The sequence below is a fragment of the Heterobasidion irregulare genome (assembly GCF_000320585.1).
Source record: "Heterobasidion irregulare TC 32-1 unplaced genomic scaffold scaffold_06, whole genome shotgun sequence".
NCBI lineage: Eukaryota > Fungi > Basidiomycota > Agaricomycetes > Russulales > Bondarzewiaceae > Heterobasidion > Heterobasidion irregulare.
The window spans coordinates 1,595,140-1,622,169 of NW_009258202.1; the positions used below are offsets into that span (position 1 = coordinate 1,595,140).

The window sequence follows — 27,030 nt, forward strand, 5'->3', positions numbered from 1 at the left end:
ATTTGTAGCTGTGGACTCGTATTTCGAATTGACTCGTGTTGTTATAGTACAGGGTAGGACATGTAATACATTCCTCAGCTTATATACTAGACTCATAAAGGCGATTTCCTTGGGTGGCATGCGTGCAGACATCTTCCATATATGGCATTGGCGGCTTGGCCGGGTTTGAGACTCGACGTCATCGAAGACGAAGTTCAGACATGCAGCGGGCTCTTTGGGAACGACGCTCTTCGCTCCTCGTACATCCACTCATTCCCTTGTCGTCATGTCACACAACGACCAACAGTGGGGTTCCCAGCCCCAAGCTGCGCCACAATACCAACCACCCTATCACCCAGGGCAGTCTCAGCCGTACGCTCAGCCGTACCAGTCTGGGGCACAGCAGTATGGGTCGGATCCCAAATCCCCATACGAAGGAGACCGTTTCAAGCCCAAGACAAGGATCAATGATCCGATTTTCCTGATACTTTTCTTGGCTCAGGTGAGTGTATGTTTCGTTGCCCGCTAGGTTTATCTATCGACATGGATTTGCTCTATCAGTTCATAGGATATTGTATACTCTCAGGCATTGTCCTATCCAATTGGTCGTCTCAAAATGGATTGGGAGGCGGTGTAGGCAGAGGTAATACTGGGACCAGCATCACTTTGAACCGGTGAAACCCTAGTCTTCCTCGCGTCCGGACACGTTGTTAACTTGTCCTGTTCGCAGGAGCACCGCATATCTGCTTCTATTTGTTGCTGGCTGTGGCCTTTTGCTCTCTACAGTCTACCTTTTGCTCGCACGAATGTTCACAATGCTTATAATGCATATAACGCTTATTCTCACAATCTTGCTCAATATGTAAGCCATCAATACATCTTTAAACATTCAGTGCCTGAAGTTCATCAGTGGTGTATGCATCTATTATTGGATTACCGCGTACTACTGCAAGTCGATTTAATCATTTTCCCAAAAACTGTCTTACCGAAAATCTTTGACTTGCAGCCGGAGCGATTATATTCACAGTGATAGCTCTATTCTCAATATTCTCGTACTTTGGGTTCAGGTCACGTATTCCTCTTGCGTCCTTGTTGCTTCAAGTTGTCATGGACGTCAGCAAACACCACAAATCGGTGTATGGCATGGCATTCATAAGCTTGCTCATCCAAGCAGGTTTGAGCGTGTGAGTCTGCATTGATGAAATTGACGAAATTCTCATTCATTTTACGGCAGATGGTATTCGTTTGTTGTCATCGCAGTGTACGTATGCAAATCTACCACTGCGTAGATGATGGCTCACATACAGCGCCAGTTATTCAAAGTGGACGCCTGGCAATCCTCGTGAGCACTGTGTATAACCTTGATAAGAATAAGTCAGTATCACCGATGCCATAACAGAATGCAATCAGGGTACAGACTGTTCGTCTGGGAAAGTCGCTGGCCTCGTGTTTTACGCGACGTTCTCGTATATTTGGACTTCAATGACGCTGGGTAACGTTGTCCTAGCCACTCTTGCGGGTGGTCCTTTTGGGAGTAAGACTTCTCTCACAGCCGTCGTTCGGTGATTCTGACCTATCGGATTTAGGCTGGTATTACTTCGGCCCCCGCGAAGAAGGCGTAATGCCAAAGCATCCCACTATGGCGGCACTCTTTCGCGCGTCCACCTTGTCCCTCGGTTCCATCGCATTCGGCTCCCTCATCGTGACCATTTTGGAAATCATACGCTTAATTCTGCAAGCAGTCAGGAACAATGCTAATTCAAATGGTCACCGTGAGCTTATTTTCTCGAAAAATATCAATCATTTCTCATGGGCCGAAATTATAAAGCCATCGAAATGGCCCTGGCATGCTGCGCAGAATGTTTCATCGGGTGCATCGAGGGACTGGTACAGTACTTCAATAGGTGAGGACCCTGCAATTCGCTGAGCGCTACTGCTAACGTCGGCTGAAAGATACGCGTATATTGAGATTGGTGAGTCTCTTCTGAGTGGTATCATCATGGGAACGAAACTGACTGACGGATTCCCTTCAAAGCTCTGTATGGAAAGCCTTACATCACTGCCGCTAGGGACACCTGGCGCTTGTTCAAAGACCGAGGTAAGAGCTCATCAATCAGTCGAAAGCTGACCGTGTCTCACGGTTGCCGTCATCACAGGGATAGACGCGTTGGTGAATGATTCCTTGGTCAGCATGGGTGAGTGCATGATCTCCACAGGCATTCACAAGACTCATATCGTCTACCACCAGTGCTGACGTGGGGTGCATATGCCGTCGGCATGCTGTGCTCACTCTTCGGTTATCTTTACCTTCGCTGTGAGTCTTTTCCCGGTTGCGTGACCTCCATCTCGATCATTACCTGATATGTTCAACTCTTTGCAGTCACACACCCGTCCTACAACTCAGACGGGCAGTACACAGCTCCTGTCCTTCTATTCTCGTTCTTGATCGGCGTACAGCTACGTAAGTGCCGCTTATTGCCGATAGCGATCCCGCTAAGTGGGATGTTCGTTGCAGACTTGACGCTTGCCTCAGCCATCGAGGCGGGGGTATCCACGATGCAAGTTTCAATCAGGATTCATCTCTTATTGACTTATTTGACTGACGCCTGTTCAATAGTTTCGTCGGACTTGCCGAAGACCCGGGGGTATTGGCTATCCGTGCTCCTCAACTTTTTGGTGTATGTTTCGGACACTGTATGGGCATCTCTCTCACTGACATTGGATTTATAGATGATCGCCGATCGCTATCCTCGTGTCGTTGAGGGAATTTCAAGGGTGTGATATTGCGTCTCATCACTCTACATTGCACACTCCGATTTCCTCGGCTGTTGCACTAAATCCACCGTATATCTCGTTCATTTAAAGACCATCATAATTTTCTCCATTTTATTGTCCTGGATGTGATGGTGTTTCGCCCACCTCGGAGGCTGCCATGACATCAATATACTTGCCCACAATGCAGGGGCCGTGCGAGTTTGTCATTCATAGTGCAGTAACTTATTGTGACCATGAATAGCTAGAGACTGAAACGCTAAAATATGGCAACGTCGAACTACTGCGCTGTGGAAAGGGGAATGCACAAAAACAATGTCCCAGGGAGGATTCGAGCCTCCGGCTTCACGGGATTGATCAACCACAACGTGATGATTTAACCACTAATCGACAGGGACTTATCACAGTAGCTTATTAGCATCTCTATCTCCTGATCAAGCCTCAGCTCAGAACTGTGTCATTTGCATCCTGCCTAGCCGTCACTTCAATATTCGGGGCCTAGACTTGGACTGCAAGAGCTTGCTTGTCTCCAAACCATCAGGATGAGGAAGACCTCATATGCCATCGCCTTCGTGCTGGTTGCTGCAACTTTGGCTCTAGTACGTACGCCTTGGCACGTTCCATTTTTATCGCTGAAACCCCCTTTCTATAGAATATTTTGGCTGCTCGAAGCAACGACTGGTCTGTCACCTTTCAAAATTCTTGCATTCATGTACAATTTCATCTCTAACCTTCACGTTGGAACATCATCAGGTTTGTTGTCAAGGGCGAGGATATTCTCGGCACGAAGTACACTGTGCGATATGGTCTCATGGAACGCTGCGAAGCAACGTCTATCAATATCCCCGGGTCGAACGGCAAAGTTACCTACTCAGACTACCAGTGCCGACCGTTTCCTGCCAGTGTCACCGACCGTTGTGAAAAGAACAATCGCTTCTTCTGCACGGCATGGACGAGTGCGGGGTATGTGGAGGAGCTGGGCATCGGATTTGGCGCGATCGCGCTTCTTTCCTTGATCTTTGGGGTGAGCACCCATTCCCGCCGTCTGCGAATCTGGAAGGCCGTTGCGGGTCTTGTTGCCCTTCATGGTGCGTCCCTTCATTGTTCGGTGTTGATCAGCCCCTGGTGACATAAGCTATAGCCTTGTTCCCTATGATCACCTTTGCTGTTGTAACCGATCTGTATCGCACTTCCAAGTTCTCTGGGTTCGACCACGCCCGCCCCAGTATGTTTTCAATTTTTTCTCACTAATTTGCTTGGCTCAATCTGTACAGGCTTTGCCTACTATCTGAGCATCGTTTCTTGGGCAGTCGCCTTCGGTATCTCTTTCGGCGTGGTTTTGACTGGTGTCTCTGCCCGCAAAGGTCACAGATGGGCGGCAGGCAATCGTGCTTACGCTCCCATTGAAGGCTGAGATCCTTCTTGTTGTTTGATCTGTGCGCATACATATATCCACCGTTCCATTCTGATAACTTGATACGTTATATGCTTGTTGTCGTGCTTGTCTTCTTGTTTTTGATTCATTGTATTCTCCTAGCTGTCCAGACGAGCCGTGACCCGTATGCACGATGCCTTGTTACCCATTACTTTGATGTACTATAGATATCTACTATTGTCCCAGATCTCTCTCTCTCTAATTTCCACTAGGCTGTCAGCGGTCAGTGTCCGAAGGATAGTCAACTTGCTCTTTCAAACGCAACGTCTCGTTCCAGTCCCTCTTTCTCCGACGCCGCACGGAAAAGTACTTTCTCTTGCTCTCCCATCGGCCCGTAACCCGCCCCTTCTGTTTCTCCCCATCTTGTGCGAAGTAGGTCTCTGGATCGTCGGGCAGGCCGAGACCATTCACGGCTAGGTCCATGATGCGCCGATGAAGGTCGCGCCGCGCCTGCCCCAGGCGCCGCAGTGTGGGCTGGCCGACTCGGAGAAGCCGCGACAGCGTGATGAAGGCGCGACAGGCCGAGACCGCGTCCTCGAACCAACGTAGACTCATCCACATCAACACTGGGATGACGATCACGGATATGTGCGTGATGGGGAAGGTGAACAAGGAAGCACCGAACCACACGCATAAACCAGACACGAGTCCGTAGACGAGCTTGTACTGGGCGATCTCGTCGAATGTGTCGTAGATAGGCCCCGTCTTCTTGAAGTTGTGCACGGCGTAGAATATTGTGAGGGCTACGGGCGTCCAAAGGATTAGGCCGGGAATACAGATCGTGAGCAAGAACGCAGTCCACGAAAGTCGTATAAACATGCGGTACAGGACGATGTGTCGAGGTAGAGGTCGCCTTATGCGGTCATCCTTGATCTTCAACCTGGATAGTTCAGTTTGATATGCCTTCCAAAAACAAATGAATGTAAGCTCCTAGAGAAGAAGTTGATATTGAAAACCCGTTCAAATCGAACCTTGAGATCCGTTTTCAACCGGACAAGCTCCTCGATGTCTCGAGTCAGATCGTCTAGGTCCGGCTCGCCAGAGTCAGCCAACGCTTCTGGGAGGAGCTCCGTCTTGAATGCTTCCAAGAACGCACGAGAAACCCGGACATAATTTCCCAGGCTCATGTGCGTGCCAAGTGGGGCATATATCGATGCTGCCAACCTGCCCAGCTGAATGAGGTCCCATGACGGCGCATCAAAGGTCCCAGATGCGATTTTCTTGTGCATACGCGCGGTTAGCGAGCGAATATTGTCGTAGTCCACTGGTGCCAGCAGCTCGGGATTGTCCTAGAATACGATTGGGACGTGGGACAAAGCTTAGCATTCGACCGATAACTGACCTGAGGACGGAACCTCATTGGGGGGTGGAAGGTTACCAGTACATCGGAGCGAAAGTGCTGACGGTGCCTAGACGGTGTTAGTCTGAAATGGTGCGAGAGGGCTTGGCGTAAGGAACTCACATGTAAGTCACGGAGCAGGTTAGTACAGAGATGTTGAAGTCAGGGTTGTCTCGATTCTGGGTGAGGGTATCGGACACGATGCGTGCGACTGAAAGCGCTTCAGATGGATAGTGGGATCAGAGAGAGACCGCAATACCTCCGGTTTTGAGAGGAGCTATCGTGGGATGATACCGACTAGCACCCTCTGGAAAGAGACACACAGCATCGCCCTGTTCCAGGGCCTGTACAAACAACATCAAGGGAGGCTCATATGAGCACACCCTATCTTAACACACCTCACGAAGCTTCAGCATGACTTGACTGTTGTCGACTGTGCCGTCCGCAAAGTCTCGGCGCCGCTGAATCGGCACGGTCCCAGCAGATTCGATGAGCCAGCTGGTCAGCGTCTTCTTGCCGAATTGAGTGGATTTCGCGGTGAGCCGTAGCATGTTGCGTTTCTATAGGGCATGTCGGAAGCCCGAAAGAAACAATCAGAATACGAGAGAAGGAGGAGGTTACGAACACCATACACTTGACGGAATGGTCGACACAAGAAGACTAGATGGAAAGTCAGTGAGGCGAACCCATCGTTACTGGCATACGAACAGCGCATCTGTTAGAGAATTTGTGTGGTTCGCGCATACAATGCTGGGAGAGTAGGGGAGAGTAGTCAGTAGACATACAGAGAAATGGCTCTAGTGACGAACCATGGCTCTCCGGTAGCAGGTATATTCTCAACGCCCTCGACGACTATTGTTCCATAGAATACCTTGAGGACGAATTTGAAAAGAAGCCTGCGAGCAATGATGGTAAGTGATAGTGCACTCAACAGCCATCCTTGACACAAACCGGATGAGAAAGTAAGACCATGGAGTAGGAGTTCCCCGAGGCATGGTTGGGTTCCGCACCATACAAAGCTATAGTGAAATGAATAGAGTTGCACTCATGAATGTCGGTCGGGTAGTTTGTAGAGCTGGCGTTGAGCCTGACAGTGACTTGCACGCAGCGTGGGCGCAACAACGTCACCGCAAATGCTCAATTATGTAAGCTTCTTGACTTGTTTTCAGAAATTAGCATTCTGCAGGCTGCAGCTTGCAAACCGTCCTGTGTCCGTTGCCGCCCCTCCCGCCCACCATGTCTGACGGCCTTGAGCAAGCATTGACTAAAATCCGGCCCCACACGTCCTCCTCCCTTGCCCACCAAAAGGCCCCCGCCACCTTGCTTCGCGCCCTCGAAGCTACCCTCGATGAACAAAAGACCGAACGGTCCCCCACCGCATACCTTGCGGCCCTTCTCACAACCTTGGACGGGACATTGCAGAATGAGCGGTCATCAGGTCTTGCTCTGAGCGATGGGGATATGCTGCCTGCAGAGCTATACCTCCTCGCTCTTGTAACACCCTTCGCACCTCTTCCAGTGATACGCGGAAACTTGGGCACAATCCTTGCCCTCACTGCCCCGCTATATCCACTTCTCAAAAACCATGCTCCACCCCTCAGATCTCAACTATCCATATACGGCGCTGTATTTAGAGCTTTAGATCGCCCACAATTGGACACCCAAGGCATCCGCCAATCTTTCGCATCTATTCTCCAGCTGTGTCTGGATCCGCGACCCAAAGTCCGCAGGAAGGCAGCAGATGTTGTAAAAGACGTGCTATCATTCCCGCCCAGCCCTTTGCTGCTCCATCCCTATGCTGATCGTGTTGCTGAGTGGGTCAAGTCTACATTAGGAGACATCAACGCCAATGCTCCTCTCAAATTCAAAAGTAACAGTGCCGACATGGAAGGTGCAGAAGTAGCCATACATCTACTTTCCTTCCTGCGACTCGTCCTTCTCAGGCTTCCTCCGTCGGTGAGTTGTCTGGATATTTACGCCGCGTCGTCTGACTCGCGCCTCTAGTCGCTTCCTACCATTGTACCATTGATTCTCTCCCTCCCTCGTCTTGGAAATCCGTTCCTATCGCAAGCCGCTTATTCTATTTTGTCTGATCTCCTCTCCTCGCCAACAGATGGCAACGAGGCTGATGTCGTTCCGGAGATTCCTAATATTCTGAAGGCAGTGTTGTCCTCTCCGCCTTCAAAAACTGATGCTACGTTAGGCCCAGCATGGCTACTCGTCTTGGGCAATGCAATACTCGCTTTGAAGGAGGCTGATCCCGAACTTTCAGCCGCTGAGTTAGGCAAGGCTTGGAAAGCTATGTGGTCATTCCTCGAATCTAGCAACGCTTCAGTGCGCAAAGCTGCAGCCCTGTCACTCGCGCTCTTATCTCAGTGTTTTACCCCTTCATTCATAACGCCGGCTACGCAGGAACATGGGAAGGGCGAGCCGAAATCAGCGCTTGGAAAAATCATTGTTCAAACAGACAAGGCTTTCGATTCGCTCGCGTTTGCTCGCTCGATGCCAGAGTTGCTGTCCGTGATTTCATCACTTGTTGCGAATTTGAGGTATAGGGAGCGTCCCTTGGCGCCTACGGCCGCCCAAATCCTCCTCCTTTCCCTGATTGAAAAAATCGGGCATGCGAGGGTCCAAAAGGGTTTCGAGTTCAAAGAGGCAGCCGACGGGACGCTGGGCGTAGCCATGTCCGTTCTCGGACCTGAGGTCCTCTTGCATGCACTCCCACTCAACCTAGAACCAGCTGACCGGTGAGTCTTATCCATTTGGACTTGCCCTCGGGAACCTAACTAAAGGTGGGACCGCCAACAGGCAGACAGGCCGCGAACCGCGGGCATTTTTACTTCCCCTGCTATCACAACCCCATACATCGCCTTTGGCGCATTTCGTCTCGTACTTTGTCCCCCTTACGGAACGCATGTTCGATCTACAGCAGAAGGCGGAACTAGAAAACCGCCAGTCTGAAGCTAAAGTGTGGACCGTCTTAATTACGCAGATCTGGTCGGGGCTGCCGGGATATTGCTGGGGGACTACCGACCTCCGAGAGGTTAGTCAAATGAATTTTGGTTCGATTACGGCTAATACGTAGCTCGCCTTGCTAATGCCAACCTTGTCACCCTGTTCCCCCACTTCCAGACACTCAATGGCCCGTTCTCTCAGCTGCTTTCTCAGCTCATGTACAACCAGCCCGATCTCCGACCCCCCGTTTTGAGGGCATTGAAGATTCTCGTCGAGTCCAATAGCGTCCTCGCATCTCAAGACGGCGCACAGATAGAGAAATTTGCGGCGTTGTCCCACGCAGACGTGATCTCTGCCGACGAGGCCGCTCAAAATGTCACCTTCTTGCGCTCGCAGGCCGAGAGTTGGCTGGCAGTATTATTTAATGTTTTCGGAAGCGTCAATCGAGATTCCAGAGGGATGGTGGGTGATGTGATTAGTGTGTGGGCTGGTATCGCTGGTGACCAGGTTTGGCGTTCATGCATTCCCCAGATCAACCGTGTCTGATGACCTTTTCCGAAGGCTATCAGCCAAGCATACCACAAAGTCATCGACCTGTTCAAGCAGAATTTGGCCAAAGCTCAGCCCACAAGAGGACCCATCGAGGGCGGCAGCGTAGCTGCTACGACTCAAGACATACTAATCCTCATACTCCCTCACCTCTCGCCCACAGATGCTGCGGTTCTATTCGAACTGTGCCTTTCCAAAGAAGTGCTCGCCAACCAAGATAACGGCGTCCAGAAGCGTGGCTACAAGATTTTGACAAAACTTGTGGAGAGCAACAAGGTCCCGGTCGATGCTCAGTCTGTGATACAAAGGTTAGACAATGTATCGGAAGGCCTAGCACCTGCCGCGAAGAAGGTAGGGCGCTTTTTGTGTCTGCCCATAGATGTCTCACCTCGTCCGTTCATAAGGATCGTTTCCAATTCCTCAGCAACGTACTACCTTCGATCCCAACAACAGCTCTGCATATCATTCCTTCACTTATACCAGAAGCAGTCCTAGGGACGAAGGAACCGTCAGAGAAGGCTCGTAATGCTGCCTTTGATCTCATCGTGGCGATGGGTAAGAAGATGAACGAAGGCGGGGTTGTGAAGCGTGGTATGGTTGATGGAATGGACGAAGATGACGCTGGTGAAGGTATGCTCGTACAACTTATAAACCATCATCTTTGATGATCATTTTGCTCATACATAATCGTCAGCCAAGGCCACTATTGAAGAATACATGACAATGATTGCTGGTGGTCTGGCCGGCGCAACTCCCCACATGATCAGCGCGACCGTCACGGCGATCTCCAGGCTAGTCTTCGAGTTCAAAGGTGCAGTTTCTTGTTAGATGAAGAGCGATTTGTCTCATGTCCTTTCCCTTGGTAGACTCCATCTCTGCTGAGATGCACAATGAGATATTCACTACGCTTCTCGTTTTCCTCTCTTCTGCCAACCGAGAGATTGTCAAATCGACGCTTGGATTCGTGAAGCTGGCTATCCACACTTTCCCAATCGACGTGATGCACCCTCACCTGGCGGAGATCGTCCCGGCCTTGCTCCGTTGGTCGCATGACCACAAAAACCATTTCAAGGCGAAAGTGCGCCATATCTTCGAGCGGATGATCCGGAGGTTTGGCTGGGAAGATGTCTATTCTTGCGCCGGCGAGGAAGAAGCCTCCAAGATGCTCGTAAATATCAAAAAGAGGAAGGACAGAGCGAAGAAGAAACGGGCGCAAGCTGCCGATGATGACGACGACGTTGTAAGGCGACCTTTTTGCACGAATTCATTTCCATGAACCTGGCTAAATTTACTCATAGGCACCATCAAGCAAGCCAACCACAGGAGACGCTTTCGAAGACGTCTTGTATGGCAGCGAGAGTGAATTGGACGATAGCGACGATGAGAAAGAACGTCCAGCAGTCTCTGGAAAGCGGAGAGGCGGCGATTTTGCGGCTCGCATACGCGTCGACGACGACGAGCCGATGGATCTACTTTCGGGAGCCGCTTCGCGTATCACTAGTGCGTGTGCCTATCCCTTGGTGCCTTATATCAACAGCTAACACGTTGTACAGATGCTCAAAATAATAACAGAAGACGCAAGCCGGGCCAGGACGCGGCGCAGTTCAAAATGGACGCGGATACAGGGAAAATGATCATCGACGAAGACTCGGATTCAGGGCCGGAGGCTGGCGCGCAAGAGGACGTGGCTGGTGGGGCTTACCGTGAGAGCATGACTTCTGCGGATGGCTTCACACGGGGACCGAACGGGCGTATCAAGTTCAACAAAGACACGAAAAAGCGGAGAAGGGAGAACGCCGAAGAGGATGGGGATGTCGAGATGGCAGATGTCGAGTCTGGGAAGGGACCGAGGAAAAAGCGAGCTTCAGATCCCAAACTTGGACGCGAGTTCAAGGCCAAGGTGCTTTGGATCGTCTTTCTCTCTTACATACTCGCTGACACTTTTGGCCATTTTACAGAAGGCCGGTGGTGATGTTACTAAGAAGGGCGGCGTCGACCCTTACGCTTACGTCTCGTTGTCCGATGCAGCGAAGAAGGGAGGCCGTAGGAGTCGCGTTGGTGTTGCAGGTAAACGATGAGGAAGCGTTGTGTATGCGTGTATGTGCAATGTTATGTCTTTTTTGTGATGTTTTCAGCCATCGCCATTTATTTTGAACCTGATGCTTGATGTTGGGACCAACGATAGCAACAGCACTATATGTACAAATACACGAGTGATAGACGGAAACAACGACAGGATACAACTAGTCAGATCAACCATGCACTTCCAGCTCAGTGCCCTCCGGCTCGGAATCATCGCTTTCGTCGCCCTCAGCGTTTTTCTGATCCACTCCAAGTGTGCTCTCCTGCGAATTGTCTTGCGTATCACCTTGTGAGCTATCCTCGGCCGTCTTCTCTGCACTTTCGACAGCTTTGTCTTGGCCTTGCTCTTCTTCCGGGACGCTTTCGAGAGTTTTGTTGGCGGTAGACTTCGCTTTCGCCATCATGCTCTCTTCGTCCTCCATCGCATCTCCCGAGGAGAACGATTCGTGCAAAGAGCTGACCGTCGACGCGGCCATGTCCAGCACGGCCTCCACGCGCTTTCGCAAGGCTTCATTACTGCTCTCCACCGTCTAAGATCGATCCAGCTTTAGTTAACGAATAAAGGACTTTGATGTGGGTACAGTTACGCACCATCGAGATGAGGTTGATTCGCGCGTCTGCCTCATCCAGCTGGATGAGGAACGACGGCTCGCGGCTCGTAGACTCGCCTTGCTCCACTTCGTCATCCTCAGGCTCGTCCTCAGGCATGTGGTATTCGACCTCGCCAAAGTGCGCCTCAAGGAACATGCCCAGCCGCTGGATCCGCGTCATCGGGTTCGCGGCGTAGTCGCTGTCCGAGTGCGGATGCGTATGTGGGTGTGAATGTGAATGCGAATGTGATTGGGCCGTCACTAGAGACGAAATGAATAGGGCCCGGAAGACAACAAGTGTCAGGAGGGCAGATAGCAGATAGCATGGGAAGAACGAGAAGGTGCTGACGCTTTACGGACGCCGGGCTCTTGTCGATATCGGTAATGAGAGCTAGCGTGGAGTCCGCGATCATGTCGTTCGCAGCATTAGAGTCCCACTCTAACGATAGTACGTGCTCGCTTATCAGCTTGACGTCGATCGCGCTCATCACCTACGCACACCAATACACAGCGTTAAGAACTAAAGCATGAACAAGGTGGGACCAGCCCAGGACGGATGATACGCACCCGCATTGTCGGCACCCCGTCCTTGTCCATGCCCTCCTCCACGGTCCCGTACATGCCCTCTAGATGCCACCGGACGAGGTCCCAGCCGACCCCGAGAGCGATTTTTTGTCGCTGTGTGACAACGCACGTCGACAGCCCAGCGAAGTCCCGCAGATCGCGAGGGTCAAGCAGTGTGTACGAGTAATCCTTGGCTACGAGCAACCCTGAGAATGTATCGTTCGCTTTCGGTGGTTTCGCGGCCAAATTTCCGATGGCCTGTAGAGTAAGAACGTCGTTTTACGTGTTGAAACATTAGAATTAGATTGCATTCGCGTTGTAGAGTCTGGTGTACTGAAGAACGCACCTTGGCTACGCGTTCCCCTCGAAATGTGAGGTTCAACGTCTCCAAGTTTCGCGGCGTGTGAATTTTGACCTCCTCGCCTCTGTTTTTATATCGCGCCTGTAATGCGGCGCGCAAACGGCCCATGCCTGTCTGCTCACCATGAACCAAGACCTGAAAAACAAGTGGTCAGACATATTCGCGACCTGCGATTCTACGAAGATGCCACTAGAGACGTACTATATGCGGTGCCTTTATTAGTTCGATGAACTCTGAGTTCTGTGAGTAGTCCACGTGGGCGCTGAAGGAAATATAGTCGACAGAGAGCTTGCGAGGGATAGTGACGCCTTTCATTGAGATGATCTCATCTGGCTCGTTTTGCATGTCCTGTGCACCAAAAAATCACCGTGAGTGTCCTCCGCATGATGCTTAGAACAGAGAAAGGGAGAGGGAGAAAACAGAATACATGTCACTCAATCTTCAAGCACACCAGAACTCAGGCCGTGGCACAAGAAAGTGAAGATGTGTTACATTGATGCGGCTGATATACATGAGGAGAGAGAATTGAGAGAGACTGTCCTCCCAAAAAGGACCGTAATACTGGCCATATGATGGGGTCACTCACCCGCGCCAAGGTCCCTTCGATTGAGTACCCAGTGATGATAAGGCCATTGCGAGAATCGGGCGCCCATAGCTCCAAGAGTTCTCGGCTGGGTCCTGACGACATGAAACCAGGGCTGGCCAGGACCACGCACGGAGGACCCTCCGCGATCTTGCGCTCCCAACCCCTTGCTTGTGGCATATTAGAGATATGTCTATATGCGCCATGAGGACGATTCGTCAAATGCGAGGGTAATATATACTTACTTGAACACGAAGGGATTGTCTCGCTTCGCAAATCTTGTCCGGATGTTGGAGTTCATGGTGTGGATATAAGTTCGATACACCGCCATGCACTTCCTCGCGAGATTCGAAGCATAATAGATCGGCACACTGTGCAGGTCGGGATGTTTCTTCCAGTATTCGTCAAGGATAAGCAGCAGTTCCTGAGCACGTCCAAGAGCAAAAGTAGGGAGCAAGACGTGGCCACCGCGTCGGATGATAGCATGTACCAAATTTGTGAATCGCAGCTCCTTCTCATCCCGCGCCTCCAAGCTCTGCACGCCGTACGTGCTTTCCACAATGAGGACGTCAGGGCGTACGGGCGGCAATTCGGCTTTGACGAGATGTCGGTCTTCTTCGCGGGAGTAGTCGCCCGTATAGAGAACCTTGACACCGGCGATGTCGATGAGGAACATGCAGGCGCCCAGGACATGGCCAGCGTGGTACGGGGTGAAGGAGATACCCGGGCAGGGGGTGATCAGCTGATGGGCGGACACAGGGATGATAGAAGAGATAGACATTGACAAGTCAAGCGGGGAGATGAGCGCGTCCGTTGATGAATTACTGCATTGGAATATAAAATATTGTCGTAAGTCGAGTTCAGAAAAACGTACCTCATTCGAACAAAATCTTGCATCATGAACTGATGGAGCGCTTTAGTTGGGTGTGTCATGTATACTTTTCCCTTCCCATCTCTAAAATTAGTCTGCAAGGTTAATAAATGAGGAAATCTCGCTGAATGTGAAGCTACAAACACGCACCTTCTCCATGATGTAGGTCAACGCGGCTGCGTGGTCGAGATGAAAGCTAGAGAAAAAATGTGAGACGGAAATCTCCAATAACATGACGCACGTACTGGGTAATCAAGATGGCATCGACGGTGCTCCAGTCCAACTCGTCGACAAAGGGCAGCGAGGCCATGCCGCTATGGGCTGGATGGACGCCGGCATCAAGAACGATAGTCTTCTCGCGGTACTGTAAGACACAGCATGAGCGACCGACCTCTTGTCCGGCACCAAGAAGAGTTATGCTGAGGGTGGGTGAGTCGGCCATGTTGAGCGCGCGCGGTCAGAGACGGTGAACACAGACTGAGAAAGCAAGCAAGAGCGGCGCACGCGTCTTTCCCACGCTTCCTTGGAGGCTACGCAACCCTCCTCAGACGCTCGCGGCTACAACGACCATGGCCTTCTACTTTCCAAAATCATCCGAGTTCACTCTTCCTGGAAAATACATCGTAGTCGTCTGTCAAACGTCTCTTTCGTCGCGCATTTCTGAACCATCTAACGCCGTGCCGAAGGCAGCCCATCGTCTCCACCGCGAATGTCTCACAACTCGCGGCTGATCTCCTCATTGCCTCGCTATCCCTTCGATGCGTAGGTGTGTTCAACCCACAGGACCTCGTTCCTGTTATCGGTGCCAGAGAGGACGGAGAGGCGGGTGTGACGTTGCCGCTTGAGCGTACGATCCTATTTTCTGCCAAGTTCGCGACGTGTCGTTAAACCAGGTGTAGTGTACGGGCGGGAGGGAGTCAATGTCGTGGTCGTGCAGCAGAGATCCCCTGTGCTTAAGGTCCGTCACTCAATCTTTGTGTCTCATCTCACACAATATCTGATCCTGCCTTAGTCTCGCAAACAGGAGTTCATCGACGCTTTGTTGGGCTTCATTCGTGAATCTCAGTTCGCAGCGATGCTCTTCATCTCCGGCGTCGACCTTTCGAACAGGACGGATGCACAGATGCTGTACGTATACGCAAATCAAAGCTCTTCGTCTGACTCAACGCTCAACATCATAAATAGCACGCCGACGTATCTCATCCATCCTCTAAACTCGCCAGCCTGGTCTTCTGCACCCCTCTCTTCTCTCTTAACCCTCCCGATCCCGACCTACAGCTCACCAGTCTCACAGTACCCTGACGCGCTCAAGCCCGAAAGCCCAATTCCTTTCATCCCGGGTGGCGGCTTGACGCGTCGCATCATCACCAGTCTCCCGTCAAACTGGTCCGTTCCCGTTGCATCCCTGCTCCAATTTGTCCTTGAGGGCGACAACACTGTCGATGCGTCTCTGCTTGCTGCCGTCGTGGCCAAGGTCCTCTCGATTGATTCACTCATCAAAGAGTGGAAGCAACCGTCCAGCTGGCAGCAGGGCTTATTTGGTACCCCACAGGAACAGACCTTGTATGGATAAGTGGGGTCGAGTCAAGTCCATGTAACGAAAGAATAGCGACAGCATCTGTACGAGTGCGTGTAATGAAGTTGTCTCAATGGAGTAAGGCCATGGCCCTGCGCTGCATGAGAGCTGGTGCGGCTTTTACTGTAACAGGTCTGAGCTTCGCACTTCGAGAATCCTGGCGACACAGAAGCTAGGAGATGAAAGCCGACGGGCACTCAGCGAAGTAGTAACCAGTCTGCAGCTGACCTGCCATCGATCTTGATTGAACACCTTATGAACCTGCCGTTGTTCGGAACTCGACCCGTTGCAGTGTCGGATTGACAATCACGCCAATGGCCTTTATAGCGTTCTTAAGGACTTATGCCTGTGATCTCCCGTTCCTCCCCGCTTGCTGATCTAAGTAACAACAATCCCATGAAGAACTTGAGAAGAGATATGATCCGGGGAGAACGCTATAACAGACAAGATAGCCAGCGACACAAGTAGCCTTCGCGCAGTTACCCAGAGCTAGCTACCCCACCGTCCCACTCACAGCTATGTCTGGGCCAGTAACTGATGTCGCTATCGAGGAGACTCAGGCGGTAGGGGCAGACTCACCTACACAGACGTACGGCCTGACTACGCTGTCCGCCGACAATATTCACACCGAGACCCGCAAAAACTATCTTTTTGGTCACCCCATCGCACACTCTCTGTCCCCCCTCTTCCACAACACGATCTACGACTCGCTCAACCTCCCATGGACACAAACCCTTATCGAGTCGCGCGACCCAGACGATTTTTTGTCAGTCCCCTTAAATTTCGGACAATGATAGCGGTTGATGTCATGACTTGTCCTCGCCAGTCCTTTGATGCGCCAGGATGACTTCATTGGCGCGAGCGTCACCATGCCGCACAAGGTGTCCTTTCTTCAGCACGTCGACGCCGTGACAGAGGAAGCGCGCATCATCGGCGCGATGAACACCCTCTTCGTGCGCCTTGACCCAACGACGCGCCAGCGGCGCTACATTGGGACCAACACCGACTGCCTCGGCGTGCAGGGCGCATTTGAGCAGAACGTGCCGGGTATCCGACAAAGACAGCACGGGCGGCCGGCACTGGTGATAGGCGGCGGTGGCGCATGCAGGGCGGCCACGTACGCGGTGAACGCGCTGCTCGGCGCGAGCGTCGTGTATCTCGTGAATCGATACAAGAGCGAGGTCGACGCCGTCCTAGCAGGCTTCGCCAAGGTCGGGTTTGCGGGACGGCTCTTGCACGTCGAGACCGCAGAGCAGGCGCGTGCGCTCGAGGCCCCTGTCTGCATCGTCGGGGGCGTCCCTGATTTCCCGCCTCAGTCGCCGGAAGAGGTGCAAGCGCGGGAAGTTATATTGGAGTTTTTGGGTAAGCCGGAGAAAGGCGTCGTCCTGGAGGCGTGCTACCATCCACGCATATGGACGGAGTTCGCGGCGCTGAGCGAGGCGAACGGGTGGCAGGTCATCATCGGTACGGAGATGATGATAAGTCAGGGTCTTGCGCAGGACGTGTGGTGGACAGAGAAGAGCTTAGACGAGCTGCCGGTGCAGTTGGTACAGAAGGTCATCCGCGAGGCTGTGGAGAAGAGTCAACATTGAGTAGATTTAGGTGAGTGTGAGATCTTCAGATGTCTGTTGTCGCAGACGTCCTTCACACATTAAATTTACTTGTGTTGTTTTCGCAGAGTCAAACAAGAAGGGATCCGTGTTATATGTAAACTCACGGTGAAATATACTGTATTCATTCGCTGTCCCTGCCTCTCACTTCCTTCGGTCATTGAACTGGTGAACTGAAGGATGGGATATCAGGTTTCCGAGGACAACAGCACGTACACGAGCGTAACTCTCAGCAAGAAGAGTCCATCGACTAATCATACAATACATGAAGCGTAATCAAGGTGAAGTCCAAACTAGCACGATGTGAAAAGACAGAAAGTAGAGAAACATGCTGAAACCTCATAAATCCATTGGCGCGCCTCGCCGGAATCGCTCATCGACATCGGGAACAGGAAGGGGCAGTCTATTCCCATCGGCGTCTACTCTCGCAGCATCCGTTTAGGAGGATAACTAAATGGACATGTCAAGGAAAAACTCACCTTCTTTTGGTGTCTGCGCAAATTCCAAAACATACACCGACATCTTGCTCCTCGTCGGCACGAAGCAGACCTTCCCACTCGACTCATCGTAGGCAATCGCATCAATTCCCTCCTCCAATAACTCGTCCATCTCATCCCCAAGTTCAATGGCCCTGAAACGCCTCATGTCATCTGGGACCACTCCTGCAGCCTGCCGTGCCCAAGCGCGCTCTTGCTCACCTGCCGCTCGGCGCTCGGCATCCTCCTTCCATATAAACCGTGAGGGCGAGGGGGGACGTGTGAAATCGGTATACGTATCCAAGCGCCCGGCGGGGGCGTTGATCCTACGAGACTCTATCCAAGTATTCCACACGAAAGCGCGAGTGTTCCCGGGAAGAACATGCGGACGGTTCTCGTTTCCATATATCCCACGTTCCCATGCCCTGAGATAAGGCGGCGTCAGCTTGTACGCCCAAGTGGTATCCTTTATTGTGGGAGGAGACTTTGGCGCATCTGCGGTAGCGTTGGGTACAGTTTCTTCATCCGACGGCTGAGCGTTCACAGCGTTGGCGTTTGGAGGCCCGGCGGGGAGTTCCAAACGAACAAAATCGTGATCCAATGTAACGCGTGTTGGCCAAATTCGCAGATGCAAGAACTGCCATGGGCTATCTTGCAGAACATAAATGGAGATCGGCGGAGGCTCAGCATTCGGGAAGATGTCTTTGAATACGGAGCGGTCGTGTATGGATGGGAACGCAGGGGCCGAGATGCAGAACTGGACATAGCGAGTGACCGGAAATTGATACAGGAGCGCCTGGTCCGCGTGTTTCTCCTGCGTCTGCCCGTCGAGAGGTACTTTGAATTTTTCTATAGAGAGAGGCGCGCGATCGTTGACTGGGTGGTGCCAGGTTGAAAGGACGAGGATAGTCTTTTCCGTGGGGATGACGCGGATCGCACGGATGCGGGGTGTGACGGGAACCTATAACTCCATTCGTGCTGAGTGACGTTTCATGGAATGAGGAGAAAGCACAAACAGGTTGGCCAGCGAGTAGCCAGTTGACCAGCTCTTCCTCGGAAAATAATGCTGCGGGATCGATATTCCGACAGATGATTCTCGAGACTGCCTTCGTTTCGAGGTTCTTGATGATGATTTCCCTGTTCCGCTTTGCTAAGACGATATACGAAACACCAGCGATCTCGACAAGGTCAAGAAAATCGATAGGAAGACGTGAGCGAACGACAGAGATGCACTCAAACGGGGGGTCGATACTTTCCGCGGTTGTATAGTGCTGTTCTGATCCAGGGGGGAAGCGAGGGTCTTCCATGGCATCCACTGCATCGAGGTTCACGTGTAGGACCACAGATTCGTATCGAACGTCTACAGGGTAGTCGATGTCATGTTCCTCGCTATACTCGGACACATTGACACTGATACCGCGAATAAATCACATGAAAAACGATGAGCTTTCCAACTCACTCACCCAGCAGCACGATCTGAGCTGTGTTTGGGCTCTCGGCGTACATATGCGATTGTTACCCCAAGCTGTCCCTTGCATCGCATATATTTCGCCTCGAGAAAATAAGCCTTCGACTCTGTGCGAATCCTCGCCATGGGCCACATACGCTTGACACGGTGATCCAGCATATATAACAACAGCGCGTAGGAATTAGGTTCAGCATCGCGCACCGACGCGACCATGTGCCTTCCACCAGGAAGGAGCTTCATATGGATCACTTCATAGAACACATTGATCTTTTCTATGCTGTACGCTTTGGGTGCTGGGCTGCACCAGTTCGCATCGAGCGAGAGCGCGCGGACAATCAACCGTTCAGTTTCGAAGCTACTAAGGGAGGAGAAGGAATGCCGAGAGCTGGGAGGGACTGGCGGCAGCCAAAGCGGGAACTGCCTGAGAATGCGCTTCCATACCATAGGCTGGTGGGTCAACTCGTAGAAAAGCTTACAAACCTATGTGACAGAGGACGTTTATGAGCTCCTGCTCAATACGAGGAATTGACACTCACCCCCCTGACTCGAATGATATCCCGTACAGACAAGTAAGGGAATATTTGGTCCACGAGTGTATCGTTGGGGAGACGAATGAGATGATGGTTTGTTCGGAAGAGTGTGGACATCATTGCATGAACCGAGCCGTATTGCAACACCTGCCTTATGAATCTATGCTGCAAGACCTTATGGACTCATATGGGTCCTTGTTTTATTGCGCGTGGGTCTTTTGACTGGAGACGCCATTGCGATCCTTGTCTTTGTTGTCTTCGCATCGAACAGGAAAGGTTCGCCTGGAATAGTAGTTGTTGTGTCACGGAAAGTACATCCTACCTACAGGTTGCCATGCCGTGGCCTGGGGGAATGAATCTGGTGATGAAATTTTGAGCCTCTGGAAGACACGATCCGTGTTCACTGGAGACGATATAATGCCAACGCAGAGGCGCGGAACTCAACATGTCGATCGAACTGGGATGAGGTTGATGACTCAGCAGAAGTCGACTCCCAAATTCATCGACGCTCTCTCTTCAGTTTGACTGTTTCCCTTGGCGAACAAACACGCCTTTCTCATTTGAATGGGTTTTCATCACAACCGAAGCTTTGCTATTATCGCTGAAAATTATTCTGCATCGCAAATATTACCTTCCACAGCGTCTTTTGCCCACTGTGGTCACTGATTCGCGTTCGAAGCCTTCTTGATGTCTCTGTCGAGCTGAACGGCTGTATACAACTTCATTTCAAGAGCTCATTGCTGGAGAACGCTAGCCAACTACTTCCATCAGTGTTCCGGACCTTCTTATCCGCCCAATGTTACCCCACATATTTCTGTGCCAGGTGATCTTGGGAACCGTACCTTTTCTTGCCTTGCTACAGTAAGTATGCACATGCCTATAATACATGATCCATGAATAGCTCACGGGTGCTACATGAGTGTGGGACTGACGATTATATGGCACTGATAACGCAGGTGAGCTTTCAACGAGTTCTAACGCCAACATATGCCTACCCCTCGCTTGAGAGTCGCAATCTGGTCTGCAGATCCCCTCTCCAGCTCGTCCATATCCCCAATCTGACCGCGGACGATGCGTCCTCCTGATGACAGCGGCGGAGGAATCAGCGGCCTCTGTCTGGCCGTGGCTCTCTCAAGGCACTCGGACATCCAAGTCGACATCTATGAAGCCGCCGGGCGGTTCGCAGAGATCGGCGCGGGGGTCATGATATGGTCGCGGACGTGGAGGATCTTGGAGCTCATGGGTCTGGCGGACGACTTCTCGCGGGTGGCCCACGCGCCCCAGGACGGCTCGACGGGCGTCGGCTTCGACTTCCGGCGCTCAGACATGTCCAGCGAAGGGTTCCGGTTCTATCTCTTCCAGCTGCCCCGTGAGTGATTTGGCCCGTGTCGTGCCTGGGTGACTTTCGGACGAGTTTGATAACGGACTATTTAGATGGCTGCATCCGGTTTCACAGGGCCCATTTTCTCGACGTCTTCGTCGACCATCTCCCGGACGGGGTCGCCAAGCTCAACAAGCGCCTCTCTTCCTACGACGCTAGCGCGGGTGGACTCATCACCCTCCGCTTCGCCGACGGCACCTCGGAGCTGTGCGATCTCCTTGTGGGCTGCGACGGTATCAAGTCCACCGTGCGCTCGTGTATGCTGCACAATCTCGCCGCGAGTGGACGTATGGAGATGCTGGAGTGTGTGGAGCCCGTGTTCAGCGGTACGGTCGCTTATAGAGGCCTGATACCTATTCGTCGGCTGTCTGAAGGTACGAAGGTGCACCGGACGGTTGAGACGCCTATGATGGTACGTCGTTGTGCGGTTTAGTTTCTACGTTCTATTCGCCGAGCATACGTCCACTGCTATCAGTATTGTGGCAAGAGCAAGGTATGAGCGCTGTACAGTGTTGACGGGTCGACGGCTCAAATGTATGCTGCCAGCACGTCGTGAGTTACTCGATCTCGCAGGGCACGGTCGTCAACGTTGTGGCCTTGGCGTCGGATCTCGCAAGAGAAGGGACCGTGTACGATGGCCCGTGGGTCTCTCCTTGCTCAAAAGAGGAGCTGCTCGCGTGCTACGTCGGATGGGAGCCCGAAGTCAAGGAACTCCTCGATGTGAGGGCGGGTTAGTGTTGACCTAGGTCGCATGCTGAGACCACGATCACAGCGCATCGAGACTCCTACAAAATGGGCGCTTCATGCATTGAAGCCGCTATCGACGTATGTGACGAGCAATGTAGCATTGGTGGGAGATGCTGTACGCTCTTGTCTGTTGTCTACCTCAGTGCCGACTTTCAGACTGCTATAACGTAGGCGCATGCCATGCTTCCACATCAAGGAGCCGGAGCTGGACAAGCCATCGAGGTATACGGCCTCTTCTCTCTCTCGGTCGTAGTGCTCACATACACTAGGACGCCTTCGTTCTCGCCTCTCTCCTCGGCGACGCGTCCACGAACACTTCCACGCTCGCACATGCTCTCGAAATCTACGAGAGCATCCGGCTACCCAAAGCCCATCATGTTCTGAACGGATCACGAGAGTCCGCAATCATGTATGAATTCAATAGCAGCTATGGGGAGCATTACGAGACTTTGGGGCCGGCGATCAAGCAACAATGGGGCTGGTTGGAAGATGGAAGCCCAGAAGAGGATGTGCGATCTGCTTTAGATCAGCTGCGCCAATAACTTGGCTGTGATAGTACAGCTTGTACGAGCACGGAGCTCTCACGGAAGACTCAACTAAAGACTCGAATAGAGTGTTGAATGCTGCAGAGGAAGAGTTTACAAATGTGGGTGTGATAGGATAGCCTACTTCTTCAGCTTTTCCACCAGTTCTGGCACGACCTCGAACAAATCGCCGACGAGACCAACGTCCGCTACCTGGAAAATAGGAGCATCTGGGTCCTACCACGCATACATAGAATCAGAACTACCCTACAGCCTAGAAAAACCGTGAGCTGATAGACAACACACCTTGTTGACCGCGACAATGAGCTTCGAGTCCTTCATACCCGCGAGATGTTGAATAGCGCCGGAGATACCGAGCGCGATGTACAGCTGGGGCGCGACGACTTTGCCCGTCTGACCAACTTGCAGCGAGTTGTCCGCATAGCCGGCGTCGACAGCTGCGCGCGACGCGCCGACAGCCGCACCAAGCACGTCGGCGAGGGGGTCGAGCGTCTTCTTGAACGTCTCCGCGTTCTTGAGCGCGCGGCCGCCCGACACGACGCGGGTCGCGGCGCCGAGTTCGGGGCGGTCGGATTTGGTGAGGTCGATTCTGACGTGCTCCGTCGGGGAGTCGGTGACGGCGACGGGGTCGAGGGCCTTGAGTTCGGCCGAGACGGCCGAGTCGGCGGGGGCGGGGGAGAAGGCGGTGGAACGCACGGTGAAGAGTTTGATGGGGACGGACGCGGGGGCGCGGATGGTGGCGATGGCGTTGCCGGCGTAGATGGGGCGGGTGAATGTGGTGCTGTTGGAGGAGGGGTCGTGGGAGAGGGACGTGACGTCTGAGACGGTGGGGAGGGAGAGTTTGGCGGCGAGGCGGGGGAAGAGGCCCTTGGCCGCGGAGGAGTGGGCAGACACGACGTGCGTGTATGGCGAGCCGCTCTCGAGGAGCTTCTCCAGGAGGGGCGACACGGTCTCTGGAATTGGATGCGCATACTGCTCCGAGGACGAGTGGAGGACCGAGCGGAGGCCTTTCAGCCTGGCGGCGTCGTCAGCACAACAAGCACGGGGCTGTCAAGGAAAAAAAAATGCACTTGCTTCTGGACTTGGTCGAGAATACCGCCCACTTGATCCGAGCTGCCAATGACGAGGCCTGTGACCTCCCCGCCCAGCTCTTGAGCGGCGGTCAGCGCGACGAGCGAAGCAGGTGCTATTTGGCCTTCATGATGCTCGAGAAAGACGAGCGCGTGTGGAGACGCGGCCGTCGCATACGTCCTGGTGAGGGCTCTCTGAGCGAGGAATAGAGAGCGTGAACGCAGCATGCTGGGGGACGAAGAGGGTCTGTGTCCGAGCAAAGCCGGTCAGCTCTGCGTTCCCCGCCTTTTCGGCATCTTCCCCTCGCCCTTCTCCTAGACGCTTTCACGTGCATCTCCATCGCTCTGACTACTCCTCACGGGCCATCTTTCCTCTCTCACCACACCATGTCTCTCCAAGGTTTGGTTTCTGGCGCAGATTGCGCCGTAGCGTCCAACCCGCTCTCTCAGGTGCTCAAGCACACCGATGGCGATCGCAGCCTCCAGCAGGTACTCCTCTCTCCGGCGTCAAGGGGTCTCAGATCGCCGACGTCTTATTCTTCCAGGACAGAGTCGCTGGGCCGTCGTCATCCCGAGTAAGCCACTGGATCATACTCGGATGTAGGTCAGTTCTGACGTCTCGATCAGCTGCACCACCTCCCGAGCACCTTGTCTCATGCTGCGGCAGAGCAGGACATCGCCATGGCCCGCCAGTTCTTTGAAGGAGGCGGACAGGCATCATCGCCCTCCCCCTCTCTTCCTCTCGCACACTATATTCCTCGCCCCGACATGAGCCGCATGATGGGCCATGCTCCAGCCGGACCCAACCTTTCGGACGCGTGGGCTCAGCTGCAACAGCGGGAAGGTGGCCAGAGCTTGGCCAAGCCCGGTCCTTCCGCGGCGTGGGCGGGCGAGTTTCAATCCTTTCCACCGCAAATAGCATCGCCCTCCATCCAGCACGATTTATCCCAGCACGCTCGTGAGTGACTTACTCCCTACTCTTGCGAATGACAAAGATTCAATGCGGAGAGCAGTGCAGCAAAGCCCGTATGCATCCGCAGGACAGTTTGGGAACTTCTCGCCCATGTACCGCTCAAGCATGCCTCAGACGTACTTCCAGATGGAGACCCCCTCCGTCGTCCAGGGCAAGGGAAAGGGAAAGCTCCAAGAAGCTGATTTTGAAGCGGCGTTCGCCCAAGTCACCGCAGCCTTCGGGAAGCCGCAAGGGGAGGTCGCGCACATCGAAGAAGTAAACGACGTGGACAAGGTAGAAGCGGCCATGGGCCAGGTCAATCTCGCGGACCAGCCTACCGATGATCTAGGCAACTGGGAATCGGAGTTCAACTCGATCATGAACGACCTCCGCGATTCCGACTTTGACTATGGCGCAGGCATGGAACAGGCATGGAAAGAGAGCGAGGACGGCCGGGTAGATTTGCTCGGAAGGGATGGCATATCGTTTAATGAGGAAGGCTTGCCGCTTCTGGATGCCTATGCTTTCGGTGCGCTTACAGCAGGCTCTCTTGATGCATGACTGACGTAGACTCCCCAGACTCGAACAACAAGTATCTAGACCCTTCAGCGTCGACCGGCTCGCCGCTCGATCAGGCAAAGGCTCTATTGGAGCAGGGTGGGTCGCTGTCCGAAGCCGGGCTTTTATTAGAAGCAGCAATACAGAAAGGTGAACTAGGGGAGGGCGGATACGAGACGTGGATACTGCTAGGGGAGACGAGGAGTATGGACGAGCGCGAAGAGGCCGGTATGAAGGCTCTTATTGAGGGCGTCCGAAGGGCAGAGGAAGCCGGCGCAACCGGTGCAGGGATGTTGGTAAGTGCGGCTTTTCTCCCTTTCGACGCCATCATATCTCATAGGGCGCTGCAGTCCCTAGCCATCTCCTATACCAACGAGGCTTTCGACCGCGCGTCACACGCCACGCTCCTTCGATGGCTCCGCGCGCGGTTCCCCGACTACCCAATCCCGGAATCCGCAACAAGCTCTCTCTCGCGGTCGTCTTGGAACTCATATGACAGCGTCACGGAGACTTTCCTCGGTCTTGCACGCTGGCAGCACGGTCAGGGTATTGTCGATGCCGATGTACAGGCCGCGCTCGGTATACTATTCTACAGCAACTCAGAGTACGAGCGAGCCAAGGACTGCTTCGAGAGCGCGCTGAGCGCGCGCCCTGATGTAATAATACCCTTCGCTCGGTTGCTCAACCCTAGTCGTTGACGTCGTCTCTTCTTCTTCTAGGACTACCTTTTGTGGAACAGACTGGGGTCGTGTCTGTCCAACGGCAACAAGCCGGAGGAGTCCCTCGGCGCCTACCGTGAGGCCCTTCGCCTCCGACCGACCTATACCCGCGTAATCTACAACGTCGGCGTGGCCTGTGCGTGTCCTTCACCGTCGTCTTCCACGAAGACTCGACCCGATCCGGTCTCATGTTGTCTCACGTTCTTCTGCAGGTCTCAACATCGGCGCGCACAAGGAAGCCGTGGAGCACTTCCTGAGCGCGCTGTCGATGCAGGAGGTGCCGGGGGAGAAAAGCGAGCAGCTGTGGTTCACGCTCCGCAGAGCGTTTCTCGCGATGGTGCGTCTCCTCGCCTTTGATCGTTTCGTTGGATATCGTCGCGTGGATGATGTGCTGACGATGCGTACTGGTGCCAGGATCGGCCTGATCTGGCTGACATGGCGAAGACGCACCCGAATCTGGAAGTCTTTCGATCTGAGTTCGATTACTAGATGGCCGCATCGGTCATGTTGGCGATAGTGGATTTGTACAATACGATGATGTGCGGCTGTGGTCGTGCATAAGTTCTGTAATTTTGTGGCGCTGGCCTACGGTGTAAGCTGGCAGCTTGAAGCGCGTAAGTGTTGCGGCCCGTCGACGGCCAATGGTAGGCGCTCGATTTTGCGGCCAAGGTTCACGGGACGCGGTTGTGGCGCAAACGTCGCACGCGACGGCGGTTCTCGCAGTGGCGCATTTCAGCGTCTACTCTCTGTCAGTCGGGTCTCTGTTGAATCCTTGCTTGCAACGGATATTGAGAAACATATACCAACTGTCTATGTTTCTGCTTGATCGTTGCCTTACCAAGTTGACTGCATATCCAGCGAACCGCAGCCGAACCAGAAACCGTCCAGACCGTAGATGCTCCTGAGGGCTCTCGTGACACCGCCTCTCGGACCGCTCCCAGCTCCAGCCGTTTCTCGCCTTCAACGACATATATAAGAGGTCTCGAGAGGCGTTCTTCTGCGTGCCGACTTCTCAGGCATTCCCTCTGACCCAAGCTCTCGCCGCTCTGTACTCACTACTCACCGGAAGCCCCCGCAGGACCCACCATGGCCGACGTTCAAACGTGAGGACGTCCGCGTCGATGGCGACGCTCGGTACACGCGCTCACAGTTTCTCGCCGTGCAGTCACAGGCTGCCGAAGCCATCTCCCCCCACCGGCACCGTCAAACTAAACAAAATCTCGTCTCAGCTGACGCAAAACAAGGCGCGTGCGCTCGCTTCTCCCGACGATTTCGATCTGAATCTCACGCCGATGGCGTGGTCCCCAGGAGCGCGGAG

The 27,030-nt window shown here is 53.2% G+C and overlaps 11 protein-coding genes across 11 annotated transcripts; 7 read left to right on the forward strand and 4 right to left on the reverse strand.

Moving 5' to 3' along the window:
• Nucleotides 1–141: 141 nt before the first annotated feature.
• Nucleotides 142–2,760, forward strand: HETIRDRAFT_418788 (uncharacterized protein; the record flags this gene model as incomplete). Its single annotated transcript, XM_009549246.1, has 19 exons — nt 142–351; nt 386–481; nt 541–653; nt 710–841; nt 890–927; nt 986–1,163; nt 1,214–1,240; nt 1,293–1,321; nt 1,379–1,513; nt 1,566–1,751; nt 1,808–1,883; nt 1,933–1,952; nt 2,015–2,077; nt 2,136–2,174; nt 2,228–2,293; nt 2,360–2,440; nt 2,495–2,537; nt 2,597–2,657; nt 2,710–2,760. The coding sequence occupies 19 exons, from the start codon at nt 142–144 to the stop codon at nt 2,758–2,760; spliced, it is 1,644 nt and encodes a 547-aa protein (XP_009547541.1).
• A 495-nt stretch (nt 2,761–3,255) lies between these two features.
• On the forward strand, nt 3,256–4,411 carry HETIRDRAFT_385468 (uncharacterized protein). The gene is made up of 5 exons (XM_009549247.1): nt 3,256–3,350; nt 3,404–3,432; nt 3,505–3,839; nt 3,893–3,976; nt 4,026–4,411. Exons 1-5 carry the CDS (start codon nt 3,294–3,296, stop codon nt 4,163–4,165), a joined length of 645 nt encoding a protein of 214 aa, XP_009547542.1. The 5' UTR covers nt 3,256–3,293; the 3' UTR covers nt 4,166–4,411.
• HETIRDRAFT_445282 (uncharacterized protein) lies at nt 4,306–6,611 on the reverse strand. Its single transcript, XM_009549248.1, has 10 exons — nt 6,477–6,611; nt 6,335–6,421; nt 6,234–6,275; nt 6,158–6,185; nt 5,924–6,085; nt 5,785–5,869; nt 5,649–5,736; nt 5,529–5,595; nt 5,158–5,475; nt 4,306–5,089 (listed from the first exon to the last, which is right to left on the reverse strand). The coding sequence occupies exons 1-10, from the start codon at nt 6,536–6,538 to the stop codon at nt 4,403–4,405; spliced, it is 1,626 nt and encodes a 541-aa protein (XP_009547543.1). The 5' UTR covers nt 6,539–6,611; the 3' UTR covers nt 4,306–4,402.
• A 150-nt stretch (nt 6,612–6,761) lies between these two features.
• On the forward strand, nt 6,762–11,196 carry HETIRDRAFT_427731 (uncharacterized protein; the record flags this gene model as incomplete). The annotated part of the gene is made up of 12 exons (XM_009549249.1): nt 6,762–7,481; nt 7,530–8,272; nt 8,334–8,568; nt 8,658–8,987; nt 9,042–9,380; nt 9,434–9,659; nt 9,724–9,840; nt 9,896–10,269; nt 10,328–10,529; nt 10,583–10,929; nt 10,988–11,096; nt 11,165–11,196. 12 exons carry the CDS (start codon nt 6,762–6,764, stop codon nt 11,194–11,196), a joined length of 3,774 nt encoding a protein of 1,257 aa, XP_009547544.1.
• On the reverse strand, nt 11,182–14,522 carry HETIRDRAFT_434763 (uncharacterized protein; the record flags this gene model as incomplete). Its single annotated transcript, XM_009549250.1, has 11 exons — nt 11,182–11,641; nt 11,703–11,962; nt 12,051–12,192; nt 12,269–12,523; nt 12,612–12,761; nt 12,828–12,974; nt 13,213–13,375; nt 13,455–14,033; nt 14,084–14,175; nt 14,231–14,276; nt 14,326–14,522. The coding sequence occupies 11 exons, from the start codon at nt 14,520–14,522 to the stop codon at nt 11,282–11,284; spliced, it is 2,391 nt and encodes a 796-aa protein (XP_009547545.1). The 3' UTR covers nt 11,182–11,281.
• A 127-nt stretch (nt 14,523–14,649) lies between these two features.
• Nucleotides 14,650–15,653, forward strand: HETIRDRAFT_44898 (uncharacterized protein; the record flags this gene model as incomplete). The annotated part of the gene is made up of 5 exons (XM_009548615.1): nt 14,650–14,709; nt 14,771–14,927; nt 14,980–15,038; nt 15,093–15,208; nt 15,266–15,653. 5 exons carry the CDS (start codon nt 14,650–14,652, stop codon nt 15,651–15,653), a joined length of 780 nt encoding a protein of 259 aa, XP_009546910.1.
• Nucleotides 15,654–16,174: 521 nt separating this feature from the next.
• Nucleotides 16,175–17,403, forward strand: HETIRDRAFT_476563 (uncharacterized protein; the record flags this gene model as incomplete). Its single annotated transcript, XM_009549251.1, has 3 exons — nt 16,175–16,422; nt 16,483–17,258; nt 17,335–17,403. 2 exons carry the CDS (start codon nt 16,175–16,177, stop codon nt 17,246–17,248), a joined length of 1,014 nt encoding a protein of 337 aa, XP_009547546.1. The 3' UTR covers nt 17,249–17,258; nt 17,335–17,403.
• Nucleotides 17,404–17,716: 313 nt separating this feature from the next.
• HETIRDRAFT_321240 (uncharacterized protein) lies at nt 17,717–19,860 on the reverse strand (the record flags this gene model as incomplete). The annotated part of the gene is made up of 4 exons (XM_009549252.1): nt 17,717–18,703; nt 18,759–19,152; nt 19,206–19,690; nt 19,747–19,860. 4 exons carry the CDS (start codon nt 19,858–19,860, stop codon nt 17,717–17,719), a joined length of 1,980 nt encoding a protein of 659 aa, XP_009547547.1.
• Nucleotides 19,861–20,811: 951 nt separating this feature from the next.
• HETIRDRAFT_452336 (uncharacterized protein) lies at nt 20,812–22,410 on the forward strand (the record flags this gene model as incomplete). Its single annotated transcript, XM_009549253.1, has 7 exons — nt 20,812–21,109; nt 21,175–21,533; nt 21,597–21,614; nt 21,668–21,841; nt 21,894–21,983; nt 22,040–22,090; nt 22,138–22,410. 7 exons carry the CDS (start codon nt 20,812–20,814, stop codon nt 22,408–22,410), a joined length of 1,263 nt encoding a protein of 420 aa, XP_009547548.1.
• Nucleotides 22,411–22,533: 123 nt separating this feature from the next.
• HETIRDRAFT_154946 (uncharacterized protein) lies at nt 22,534–23,711 on the reverse strand (the record flags this gene model as incomplete). The annotated part of the gene is made up of 3 exons (XM_009549254.1): nt 22,534–22,629; nt 22,699–23,428; nt 23,488–23,711. The coding sequence occupies 3 exons, from the start codon at nt 23,709–23,711 to the stop codon at nt 22,534–22,536; spliced, it is 1,050 nt and encodes a 349-aa protein (XP_009547549.1).
• A 931-nt stretch (nt 23,712–24,642) lies between these two features.
• On the forward strand, nt 24,643–26,299 carry HETIRDRAFT_434767 (peroxisome targeting signal receptor Pex5). Its single transcript, XM_009549255.1, has 6 exons — nt 24,643–24,964; nt 25,015–25,289; nt 25,344–25,649; nt 25,713–25,848; nt 25,925–26,049; nt 26,127–26,299. The coding sequence occupies exons 1-6, from the start codon at nt 24,742–24,744 to the stop codon at nt 26,199–26,201; spliced, it is 1,140 nt and encodes a 379-aa protein (XP_009547550.1). The 5' UTR covers nt 24,643–24,741; the 3' UTR covers nt 26,202–26,299.
• The last annotated feature ends 731 nt before the right edge of the window (nt 26,300–27,030 follow it).

Excerpts from the sequence above, each read along its gene's own strand:
- HETIRDRAFT_385468 (XM_009549247.1), top strand. The coding sequence starts at position 3,294 with ATGAGGAAGACCTCATATGCCATCGCCTTCGTGCTGGTTGCTGCAACT. Across the intron at positions 3,840-3,892 it reads GGGTCTTGTTGCCCTTCATG|CCTTGTTCCCTATGATCACC; the intron begins GTGCGTCCCTTC and ends CATAAGCTATAG. Across the intron at positions 3,977-4,025 it reads GTTCGACCACGCCCGCCCCA|GCTTTGCCTACTATCTGAGC; the intron begins GTATGTTTTCAA and ends CAATCTGTACAG.
- HETIRDRAFT_445282 (XM_009549248.1), bottom strand. The coding sequence starts at position 6,538 with ATGGTGCGGAACCCAACCATGCCTCGGGGAACTCCTACTCCATGGTCT. Across the intron at positions 6,186-6,233 it reads AATTCTCTAACAGATGCGCT|TCTTCTTGTGTCGACCATTC; the intron begins GTTCGTATGCCA and ends CTTTCCATCTAG. Across the intron at positions 5,476-5,528 it reads CAATGAGGTTCCGTCCTCAG|GACAATCCCGAGCTGCTGGC; the intron begins GTCAGTTATCGG and ends ATCGTATTCTAG.
- HETIRDRAFT_434767 (XM_009549255.1), top strand. The coding sequence starts at position 24,742 with ATGGGCCAGGTCAATCTCGCGGACCAGCCTACCGATGATCTAGGCAAC. Across the intron at positions 24,965-25,014 it reads TCTGGATGCCTATGCTTTCG|ACTCGAACAACAAGTATCTA; the intron begins GTGCGCTTACAG and ends TAGACTCCCCAG. Across the intron at positions 26,050-26,126 it reads GCAGAGCGTTTCTCGCGATG|GATCGGCCTGATCTGGCTGA; the intron begins GTGCGTCTCCTC and ends TACTGGTGCCAG.